The sequence below is a fragment of the Watersipora subatra genome, chromosome 2 (genome assembly GCF_963576615.1).
Source record: "Watersipora subatra chromosome 2, tzWatSuba1.1, whole genome shotgun sequence".
Classification (NCBI taxonomy): domain Eukaryota; kingdom Metazoa; phylum Bryozoa; class Gymnolaemata; order Cheilostomatida; family Watersiporidae; genus Watersipora; species Watersipora subatra.
In genome coordinates this window covers 34,687,112-34,699,406 of record NC_088709.1, presented here as the reverse complement: position 1 = coordinate 34,699,406, position 12,295 = coordinate 34,687,112, and the positions used below count along the sequence as shown (strand labels likewise).

The following is a 12,295-nucleotide window of genomic DNA, read 5'->3' as shown; positions in this document are numbered from 1 at the left end:
AGACACTGTAACAACGCGACTACAGATACATGAAGTCTTGAAGACAACAGCGCTTGCAGCGTATATATGATTTCAACCAATCTACAGGTCAACCGATAGGACAGGTCTTGCAGGAAAAACAGCCCACCAACAGTGTAGATGTGTGGGTGGCCTTCATTGACTATTCCTGTGTTGATACAATCCCTGAAAGAGAAGCCGGACTCGGTCTTCTCGTCCTTGTACTTGTTCCAGAGGTCAGGGGTCAAACACTTAGCCATCCAGTTGTTGTGTTTGCTCAGGTCGGGCATGTCCCCATAGTACCGGGCACCACCCGCAGTTGGCATGAGATGGTCGATAGACTCTCCTGAAAACATGATCTCACAATATCACACAATAGAAGATAACTCGCTACAAGTGAGCATAATTCTATTTAAAATACAATCTCGGTACTTGTATATTAAGAATCATGGATGAATAAATATAAGTTATGAATATAGGCTATGAAAATAAAGTTTAGCGGGTCTACCAAAGCAATCATGTTTTTGGTTGTGTAAACTAACACTAATCGTACAATCTATGACTTCAGCTCGGATGCCAACAATTAACTTTGCACAGTTAGTGTTCACACTAGTCTACGACGGTGCATGAGCGCAAACGAAACTAACATAAAAACTAACAAATTGTCTGCCCCTGTTCATTTCTTGAGAAGTCAACTTTAAATCATTATTTTTGTATGGAAATAATTTTAGTAGTAGAGAAGTTTTAGAAGTATACAGCGACTGTTTATCAATCTCAGATTTGAAGAGCCTGCAACAGCTCCTACCTTTCTCTAGACATTTCTCCATCTTAACCAGCAGGTCAACTCCATCAATAACCAGCTGCACTAGCTCGACCTCCGACTTGCCGAGCCTGTCAAGGTTGGAGATGTCAAAGGTTCCATCACTGCTAGCTGTGTCCACTCCGCCGGTTCCTCTCTTTTGCAGCCGACATTTGAGTAGGACATCTGAGAAACTGACAATCAAAAGTAGCGTATAAGCCACGGCGAGTAACCTCTACATCGAGCAGCAGCAGATTTAAATGTTTTTTATCTATTTAAACTAATCTAATTTAAACTAATCTAATTTAAACTAATCTGCTCGAGTGTTTGATCATTGGACAAAGAGCGCAGTAAAATCCCATGATAATTCTTTGTTTTACGAAAATGCCGAGTTCTAGAAAAACTTTTCAAGATTTTCTTAATAATCAAGCTTGACAGATTTCCGTATAATCTAGTATGAATAATCTATGATTTTCGTATGTATCTATCGGTCTGATCTGCATTAAAATGCAACGTTGCTAAGTGCAATCCGTACCATAGAGAGTTCTTACCTTCAAGACAGACGTACGTATAACAGTTTAGCTTACTGAAGACAGACTTAAAGCTAAGCTCTAGTGTGTATTTTTAACTATTTTATTGCCAAAATTTAATCACTTATCAATTTGTCTTCGCTTTGATTGTAACTTTGATTGTAACTTTTACAAACCTGTTTAAACATTTTTCATCCTAACTCGGCAAGAAATCCCGAACAACGCCGTTTTCGTAACGAAGTGGATTTTTGTTAGCAGGTTAATGGAAGTTGTCTGACCACTGACCTACGGTATGAAGGAATTGCCACTCCAAACTTGCTACTGGTTTTGCAGAGAAGATATTACTGTTTTACTCACGAGAATTGCTCAAACTTGGAGAAATCAGTCATTGTGTCTCTTTTAGGCACTGAAAATATTCTTCTCGAACAGCATTGTGGCGTCCTTGTTATTTTGACGTACATAATAAGCCGACTGCCAAATTTGAATTCAAAAATTTTGTGTAATCCGTATGATGAAAAGGTTTTGAATGGCAAGGTGAAAAAATCCTGTTCCACTTTTTAAGGTGAAAAAATCGTATTTCGGGGTGGGCGTATCCTGAGGGTGCACTGGGGTAGATTTTTGCACACACATGCTCACTTATGAAATGGGCGTATCCTGAGGGTGCACTGGGGTAGATTTTTGCACACACATGCTCACTTGTGAAATGCAGCCAATCTAGTTTAGCCAGAAGATCCTATCTAATAAGTATGGTGACAACCTTATGAATTTGATTTTCACAATCAATAAAGGTACAAGTGATGAGAGAGGGAGAGAGCGATCGATCTCGGTCTCGGTATAGTAATGTGCAAGACTAAGTTCAAAAGACTTTCATATTAATTATCAAAATACGAAATTCAGAATTTAACTTTAGAATATAAGGGGTTAAGCCAAAACTAACCTCAGCCTGTTATGTCAGCCATAATTGATCACCAATTATAAATTTCTATAAGTAATATATAGTCTGCCCTGGGATAGAAACAGTGCAAAAATTTGTAGTGGTTTGTGTCGCAATATCTCTACGACAGACTCAAAACGAACAGCTTTTTGCAAATGTTTACCTACATGTACGGTCACTTTGAAAGTTTGTAACTGCAGTGCATGTGCTCTTGGCATCGGATTAGGGAAACTTTGAAACATTCCAAAGCTATTTTAAACAAACCCCTCAGGAGTTTGCCACACAACTAGTGCTAAGCAACACACCTGGCCTATGAATATGCCTCATTTAATATCCAGGATGGTAATGAAGGAGACGAGAAGCTTTCTACTAACCTTTTGTGCTCGGCCAGTTTTGGCAGTTTGACATGTACTCCAGCCCTCAAGCCTGTACCGAGATTGGATGGGCAGGTGAGGATGTAGCCCAGGTGTTCATTCCACATAAACTCATAACCATCCTTGGATATCTGTGCCTCTACTTTTTGTAGACCATCACAGAATCTTTCAAACACCTACAGAGAGTAGATGAGCTGAAGCGCAAATCATAATGGAGCCAGAAAAACTTCATCAGCAGTTCCGAGTTTCAAATGTTATAAACAGGGAATGCAACTCCTTTCACACAGCAAGGGAATGCAACTCTAAACCACTCTCATCGCAAGGGGATGCCATACTCGAGAAGACTTGTTATTCCAAAACCAGCTCGAACTTGAAAAAGTATATGGATACCTTCATCCTATTAATTGTTGTACAAAGCCAGTGTTTTATGACAGCGAAAATAGCCTGGGTTTTCAGGTGCAAGCATGCACTATTCACAGCAGTTACCAAGTGAACATTAATAAGTATTCATTATGTCAGCAGGCAAGCTAACCAGTTCAAATTAAAGCTCACAGCGTAGCTACGTCAAACATCAGTCTATCACCATCTCTATGTACTGTACACCTGGCTTTCTCAAACTAGAAGATGAAATAACTAGAAGATGAAATTACTGCAGCAGTTGTTCATAATTAGGCTCATTATAATTTAGACATTAGCATTCAAATGAATAGGAGTTGCATGTTGAATTTTCAGAGTGAATGTAAGCAGATCTCAGTCCACCAATTAAACCAATTTTAGTCCTTGACCTTTAACTACTTTAGTTTCCTTGCGCAAATAAATGATGACCAGTCTCATTAGATGTCAATGACTTGTCAAGAAACACAAATTAAGTCTTGAGAAATTCATTTTCTACCTTTCAGACTACCGACATACGCGCTCAATGCGTTCAGAGACTGCTCATATTTCAATTTTCGCTTGTCTCAAGGCACTATTTCTTATATAAAATAATTAAATACAAATTAATGTATTACAACACTGAGAAAACAATATAAAACAGGATATTACAGTGGATATACATATTTTAATTATTATAATTCAGTACCTACGGTAACAAAGTTAACAAATACTTAGTTGTTAAAACCTGTAATAAAATGTAACATTACTATGTATACCACACAAAGCTTTTACCTTCGAGACAGTAGTGGCTAACGGCAGCAGTGGCTAACGGTGGTCGGAGAGACTTGACCGCAATGCACTCGGTACACTTAACACTTGTGACGCTACGTAACAGAAACTTGAATTTAACTTGAATGAATTTAGTTTAATACACACACTTTAGGCTAAGTGTTAATCTTTAACAAAACTTATTTTAATTTTATCGTCTTAATGTTTATCGTCTTATAGCCAACCTTTTGAAAACTTTTTTGAATTGGTTTGAAGAGAAAGACCGAGCGATGCTGTTCTCAAAAGTGACCTCTCGTGTTCTTGGTCAAATAGTGGCCATCGATAACCGGCTTGTATCTCAAAGATTACTCGTGTCTCAAGAAAAAAACTTGTTGGACATGCTGCTCCTATTTTGATCTTTTCCTATGCTGGGGCGCTCGTATGTCGAGGTACTTGTATGTCGAGGTATGACTGAGAAATGACTTAGAAATCAGCTCTCAAATGTGTGAAGCTCTACACAAAGACAGTTTGGGGTGAAGTTGAAGTTATTAGGTGGTTTTTGACAACAATTCGGAGAAGAATGTCCATGTTTAGTGAATTTGTATTGTTTAACAAGATAAGCTATAGCACATTTCTGCATTGGTTATCAGGTCAGAAAACCTTAGGGGTAGTAAATGAAGAATGTTTTAATGAGAGGAGAAACATTACCTGTTTCATGTTGCCATCACTTTGCATGGAGATAACTCGGCTATGATCTTCCTCATTCACCCAGACTAGGAAGTTCTTGTCATCATTGTGGAAGATTCCTCTAGCATCTGGCCAGTCACGAGCCATTCCTGCAAATATATTACAGCTTATGAAATTTCTACGTGAGCACATAACTGCAGCGAGAACTGACAGGAAACATCTTTAATAATAACAATTCACGCAAACAGTGAAATCAGTTTCATGTTTTGTTAAACTGAAGCATGAACAGAAAGCTTTGCCTTACAAAGTATTTTGACATGTGAGCTTCAAAGAGCTTCATCATGCAAGAAAAAATTAACAAAATCAGCAGAAATTGTTTATTTATTATGAAGTAATGAATGTAAATAATCTGTTCCGGAACTTTTACGTTACAAGGCTTTTACATTATGCGAACAGTAAAATACATGTAAATTGCCAGATTTTAAGATTTTAAGATGCTCTTAAACTCAAACTTTTGGCCCTTCAAAAAGACAAAAAAAATTACACTTATTGTAAAACTTCTAATTGAACGCCGCCTCAGTATGAACGCCATCTCTATTTGACCACCCCTATGGGAGAAGGGTTAAAAAATAGAGCGTCACCCTTTAATCGAACGCCACCTCCATTGACCATAGAAAAAGGGTGCCATGGCATTCAATTAGAGGCTTTACAGTAACTTTTCAATTGAATGGCAGTACTCTGTAGTATTATCGGATTGTTACTTTTCACTTACCTCAGTTTATGGCCCATGGCTAAGGCAATTTTACAGTGAGTTCAGGGGAATGCTCACCTTTAATGTCAATTTACAATCTTTTCAATTTTTTATAGAAAGCAAAGTTTATTCCGTAAAAAAATAAATGAAGGATATTTTGTGGCTAAAATATAAAGTGAAACCAAAATATATCGGGATTTCCAGACTGTAAGTGAAAGAGTGAAACCTGTCTGACCCGTACATCTATCATTCGCCAGGGTTTCAACATTTGGATAAAGTACAGCTTTCAACGAGCATAGAACTCGTGACATTCACCTTGGTTTACCGACACTCTAAGATCTGCACCGATGTTGAGTATACAGTGCACCCTCAAGATAAGCTTTTGATCCATTCCAGGGTTGGCATCATATGGTGAAAAACTCCAACATTGCTACCGGTTTCAAAGGGAAAATATTACCGCTTCACATCGAGAATTACTGAATTGAAAGAAATTAGTTATCGTGTCTTTTTTTAGGCATTGTGAAAATATTTTTAGCAAACAGGATATCGGTGTCTGTTATTTTGACGTATTTAATAAAGCACACTGACTGCCAAATTTGAACTCAAATAAAAATTTTGTTGAACTCACATGGTGAAATATGATTCGTATAGTGTGGTGAAAAAATAATCGTGTTCCACTTCGCAAGGTGAAAATATCGTATATTAGGGTAATCGTATCCTGGGGTGCACTGTATCTCAATATCTTAATGACACATCTGACGATCTCTCACGAGAAATCTCCCACGATCTCTCATGCTGGGTCCCCGCATAAATAGCGATAACTGTTTTCTCACCAAATTGTGATAAAAAAAGAGTGAAATTTGTAAGGTTAACTACAAGATTCTCATTATTCAAATCGAATTCAAATCTTTTACATAAATTCAGAACGTTATGTGGAATTTACATTATAGAAGGTATACGTTACAGGAGCTTCTACTGTATATGAAAAGAAATATTACTCTAAACAAGAAAGAACAGCTTCAAATCAGTTGTCACAACTACTATTCAATTCAACAGCTGCACAATTGATTTGTGGCACAGATGCAGACTGATGACAAGTTACAGAATAATGTCCTGAAGTCCATGCCAGCAATAACTTGAGAGGGCCTCCACTAGATGCCTCAGAGCACATAATTATGTTCATCAATGTACCTCATATCATAGGATGCATAAAAAGCTACACGGACTAGTCATGTTTGAAAATGTTTTTTTTTATTTTAGCGAGGCTTTGCAGACCTCTCAATGGCCGTATATATGGATTCAAAAAATTCTCGATGATCCTTCGCTATAGTTAGCCCAAAAAAAAAAGAATCAACACCAATCATTAATATTTAGCTTTTTAAACAGAGAGGGCACTCTTTTTTTTCGAAGATAATACTGGACGGCAAACAAACAAACGTAAGGCCAACTAAAGTAGCCAACCTATGACTAAGGCATCCTTGACTTAGCATTGAATTTGATACATCTGTATGACACATCCACTGGTGCATCCACCGCTATCGAGAGACACTAAATAGCTGTAGAATGTTTTGACCATTAATAAGTTGGCGTGTCATTACGCGTTGCAAGTTTACAAATAAATACATGCCTGACGAGAGAAGCAATGGTGAAACTGGTTTGTCGAACAGGAAATGATCGGCGATGAGCTGCTCTTGATCCTCATCAGTCATTTCATAGAGAGGATAGTACTTGCCCTGCCAGAGGTCAATGACACGAGTTACTATTTAACTCAAGCAAACAGTTGTATATCATATGGGAAACCCTGCTACAATCTCATCCATATGGTTAAGATAGTGTAGGCACCAGGTACACCAGGTACACCAGGTACACCAGGTAGCCTGGGTGTTAATGAAAGCCACTGCCTGCTAGACGAGTAGGTGCAAAGCAATGTAACATGAATGAGATTGAAGGGATAGTTAAAAAGAAATAACACAATTATCTACCTAATAACTACGGCTGCTGGTTATAGCTGAACGCATGTCCGCCCACGTAACTGAAAACATCATGCTGCCTAGACACCATCAGCTGACCAATTGTCTGGCAGCAAGCTTTGATTGCAGCAATATATAGCTCGCTGGTCATATCCATTCAGCAATTAATGCTCCATTCTTCTGGGAACTGACTACTTGGACTAACCCATGCAGCGTCCGTCCGCAGCGCTTAGTCTACATTTACTGGTGGATTGCTATCGACTGCGCAACGTTTTAAAACACTTGGTTTCGAATTTTCCCAGTTCAATAGCACAAAAACGGATACGCGCATCTCGGTTCGCAGCGCATCAAAATGCACAAAAATGTCTGCGGGTCAAGATGGTTTACAGATTGAGAGAGCTTACAAATTTAGGTTTTAGACCGTTTACACATTGTGGTTGTACTAAAAATTCTAATCGCCGTATGAATCTATAAGCTGCAGCGCATAAGTTTTCGAATTAACAATTCACTGTAATGTTTTAGAAATGAACATAGTAATGATCTGTAAACTATGCTTAAATGATGCTCCTGCATCATTTAAGCATAGTTTATGAACGGGAATAGGATAAAAGCTTGCCATGTGGACATGACCGCTTCACTATGGCCGAGATAAAAAGTTTGTTCCCAAGCATAATCAGGTTGGAGCAAAAAGGCAGTGCACAGGTAAGACAACTGTCCCACTGCCAACTTATAACCACCACCGGCAGTAGGGTCAGCCAAAGCGATGTCATAAGACAAACAAAGTCATCCTACTAGATTAGAGCTGGAATGCTTACAACAGCACCACTGTGCAAACACTTTTGCTCAGTAACGCTTCCAGAGGCACTAAATGATGAGCAAATGGATGAGAGTGTGTAAAGTCAACAATAACTTGAAGCTGTTGCCTACATAATGAGGGTACGTGGCAGCAGCTTAGAGGGGTTGAGTACAGCAAATGACAAGCGAGTACCTTGAGATTTCCGTCCATCTTTTTAAGAGCGTCGACCAGAATCTTCTCGACATCTCTCCTCTCAGCGCGGTTGCAGTGAGGTGGGAGGGCATATCCTCTGATGCATCGACCAGTACGTACCTACATGTATATGCTAACAAACTTGTCAACAAATAAAGTTCTATGACAAAAATTACTATGAATTAATGCTGGTCAGCAGCATTGCAGTAGTAGTAGTTGCAGTAGTAGTAGTTGCGGTAGTAGTAGTTGCGGTAGTAGTAGTTGCGGTAGTAGTAGTTGCGGCAGTAGTAGTTGCGGCAGTAGTAGTTGCGGCAGTAGTAGTTGCGGTAGTAGTAGTTGCGGTAGTAGTAGTTGCGGTAGTAGTAGTTGCGGCAGTAGTAGTTGCGGCAGTAGTAGTTGCGGCAGTAGTAGTTGCGGCAGTAGTAGTTGCGGTAGTAGTAGTTGCGGTAGTAGTAGTTGCGGTAGTAGTAGTTGCGGTAGTAGTAGTTGCGGTAGTAGTAGTTGCGGTAGTAGTAGTTGCGGTAGTAGTAGTTGCAGTAGTAGTAGTTGCAGTAGTAGTAGTTGCAGTAGTAGTAGTTGCAGTAGTAGTAGTTGCAGTAGTAGTAGTTGCAGTAGTAGTAGTTGCAGTAGTAGTAGTTGCAGTAGTAGTAGTTGCAGTAGTAGTAGTTGCAGTAGTAGTAGTTGCAGTAGTAGTAGTTGCGGTAGTAGTAGTTGCAGTAGTAGTTGCAGTAGTAGTAGTAGTTGCAGTAGTAGTAGTTGCAGTAGTAGTAGTTGCAGTGAGAGTACTGAATGGCAGAGTTGAATAGATTACTGCGTATAATCATGACGACTAAAAAAGGAAGTTGGGAGTAAAAGTTATAGTAGCAGAGAATAGAGGGTTGGGCTCAGCTCATATCACCCCAACCTAACGTAGCTGATCTCAGTCACGTTCACTTAGACAACCACACTTGACATAGTAGCTGATAAGTTTCCATTTGTAAATTTTACAACCAACATAGTTGCCCTGTAATCTTTTGTTTCAATGAGCAAGCGCTACAATCTTATCTGGGAATGCATGACCAAGCGTTACAACACTTTCACTCAAGCGCAGCTGGTAAGCAGACAATTTCCTCTCCCATCAATGATGTACTCCCCTACTCAATCACTATTCAATGATTTTATGTAGCTCATGCTTGTGTCAATCCGCAAAATAGATACAAAAATCTGCAAGTCGAGCGACTTTTGTAACTCTCAATTCTTTATCGAATGTTTTCTACTTGTGAGTGATGCAAAAGACACTTGTAAATGGTGTGCAAGAAAATACTGTGCGGGTTATACCACTCTAAACATTTTCCCCTTTCAGCCATTAGCAGTTTACATGCGTTAATGTTCCCCATGTTCCTCTAATATCCTAAATACTGGTGACAAGATTGTCGCTAAGTACTGGCCGGTGAGTCAATAAAATGCAAAAGCCTTACGATTTTGATTTTAACAAATAACGTCTGCAGCATCATGCGAATGTCCATTAAAACACTTATCGGCACAGTAACTCAACGTGTGCACAACTCCAAATCCGCATCATGCACGTCAAGGAAACAGTGAATGTTCAACACTTTCAAAGCGCAAAGCTGTAACTTCCTAAATAAAGGCCAAGACAATTTTACATTATAAACTTATTGAAGAAATAAACTAGATTTCTGCTTTAATTTCATTTGGTTTCTCTAAAGGAAACTCACATACATGTTTTACATTATTTAATGAGAAATGTACCAGTTATATGTAAACCTGTTTAATGAGTTTAAATTTTAGATGCAAATATTAGCATAAAAACTAAGCAAACTGAGCAAGCGCCATAAGATATCTCTGCAAGTAAAAATTGTATGGAACTATATCACATCAGGCAATATCACGTCAGGCAATATCACGTCAGGCAATATCACGTCAGGCAATATCACGTCAGGCAATATCACGTCAGGCAATATCACGTCAGGCAATATTACGTCAGGCAATATCACGTCAGGCAATATCACGTCAGGCAACATCACGTCAGGCAATATCACGTCAGGCAATATCACGTCAGGCAATATCACATCAAGGCACGGACCCAAAGAGACAAGAACAGGAAGACTGACCCTGCTGGAAATAACATAGTTAGAGTCGAGCTCTCCTCCAATAATTTTGCTAGCGTCGAGGTCGGTCTTGTGCATGTCAGTCTTTTTATAACCGTTATGCCTTCCATCAATGACGGGATCCATCAAGTCAGCAAACACCTGATACGACTCTTCATCTCCAGCGACACAGCCTGCAAGGACGAATGCGAGTTATGGGCAGCTATCAACTATTTGACTGAGTGGAGTCACCAGAAGTGAACTCGACCGCTCATTCTCATTGACGACTAGCGTCAATTATAGACTCGCAGATACTAAAATTTAGACCAAGTGTATTTTGGAAAACTTCAAGGGTTGCTGTCTGGAAGTACTATTTAATATGCAGGCCTTACTCGTTGGGTCATTATTTAAATTAAGTGATGCTGAGGACATGCAGGAGAGGATACTGCCACCCACAAAGTGATTGTCTAGGCTGCAATAGGTAATGTTAATGGCATTAGCGTCTCTAATTGTGCATTCATTAGCGAGAAATACTAAGGAAGTGAAAGCAATCATAGTCAATCAGCAACGTTCACAGGAAGCCTGTAGAGGCAATCCTAGCAGGCTAAATACGTATGTATCGACTCTTTCCCTTATTGACGACGATAAGGGAGAAATGAGCAGTAGGAAAAATGACGAGTAATGACACGTGCATTGGTTGAAGAAGATAAGCGGATGATTGTTTCCTTAGACACGGATATTGCAGGTTTTTAACTTATAACATCGCAGAGCTAATAGCTAACTCTATCCTTACAAAGTTCACAGATTTTCACAAATTCCAGCTATTGTATAACATGATGCCATAAAAACCCTTCCAGCCGATTTCATGACTGCCTTCGCTCACAACCTAATTTCATTATTAACCCTAACTTTCTCTCAAATTGTGCAAGTCACCCTAAATTGGCAATAAACTTGGGAAGTTGAGCAACTGAGGAAAAACCAGCAAAACTTTCAGCAATCATTTATGAAAGTTTCAAGCTTACGCTAGCACATCTGTGCACGATCCCTTCCTTACAACCTCATCAAGTGCCTAATGAGGAATGAAATTTAATTAAAAAGATGTACCACTGCATGAACATGATAGAATATTATACGGTTTTCATACCGACAGTGAAGATATGAGGATGTCCCGGATTGTCTACTCCAGTTTGTATCATTCCATCCAAAGTGAAGCCACTCTTGGTCTTCTTGTCCTTTAGTTTCTGATAAACTTCGTGGGTAAGGCATTTTGCCATCCAGTTTTGATGCTGAGACAGATCTGGGTACCCAGGTATCTTACTGTCACTAAAATCATAGACAAAAATCATAGACAAGGATGAAACGAGAGCTGATGTTTTAACCATTAAACTGTCACTAGCCCCAGTTAAACGTCTGAAATTAGTAGTTATACTTCAATACTAGCGATTACCATGATAAGTAGTTTAGAGCTTATACCTAGCCATGATGAGCAGATCAGGTCAAAAACACTAAGCTAGGAGAAGAGTACACGATAGACCACACACCAACAGCGGAGTGACCGGCCGGTACCTCACGTTCACAAGTGTTTAGGGTTGAGCCAATGGAATGCCATTGGATTCAGGAAGCTATGCTGCAGCCAATAAAAAGGCAGGATATCATGTGATTTTTCAATAGCTGCGTTAGCTGCGTGTGACTTGAGCAAGCATTGGTATTAGCCACAATTGGAAAAATGATAGCCACTAGATTTTAACAGATTTTAAGATACTGATAAGTCAGAAGGCAACTAAGTATTGAATGAATCCTTTTAAAGAGCATTTAATCCAATATAGAAAACTTTCATTAGCCTTGCCATATTATATTATATGTGTGAACACGTAGCGACAACATATAAGCGCATAAATTATATACCAGATTACGTTCTCACGGGATTATGCTTTGGTCAGAAGTCTGCTGGCAGTCATTTTAGAAGTTGTATAAGGTAAAAGCTAGCTCAAAGCGCTATCTAAAGTCTACAAAGACCTCGCAAGAGGAATAAAAT

General features: G+C 39.2%; 1 protein-coding gene across 4 annotated transcripts in view; it reads right to left on the bottom strand.

Moving 5' to 3' along the window:
- The window catches only part of LOC137387762 (creatine kinase, flagellar-like), a 40,709-nt gene that overhangs the window by 13,021 nt on the left and 15,393 nt on the right, over positions 1–12,295 (bottom strand). For 3 of the 4 annotated variants that reach the window (XM_068074269.1, XM_068074272.1, XM_068074271.1), the window contains exons 2-9: positions 11,405–11,583; positions 10,285–10,454; positions 8,174–8,293; positions 6,843–6,948; positions 4,486–4,613; positions 2,635–2,810; positions 803–990; positions 128–343 (exon numbers count right to left, since the gene is read on the bottom strand). In XM_068074269.1, the coding sequence (XP_067930370.1) occupies positions 128–343; positions 803–990; positions 2,635–2,810; positions 4,486–4,613; positions 6,843–6,948; positions 8,174–8,293; positions 10,285–10,454; positions 11,405–11,583 (1,283 nt within the window). Of the gene's footprint in view, positions 1–127; positions 344–802; positions 991–2,634; positions 2,811–4,485; positions 4,614–6,842; positions 6,949–8,173; positions 8,294–10,284; positions 10,455–11,404; positions 11,584–11,733; positions 11,833–12,295 lie in introns of those variants that run through there. The other variant, XM_068074270.1, reaches the window with a different exon arrangement.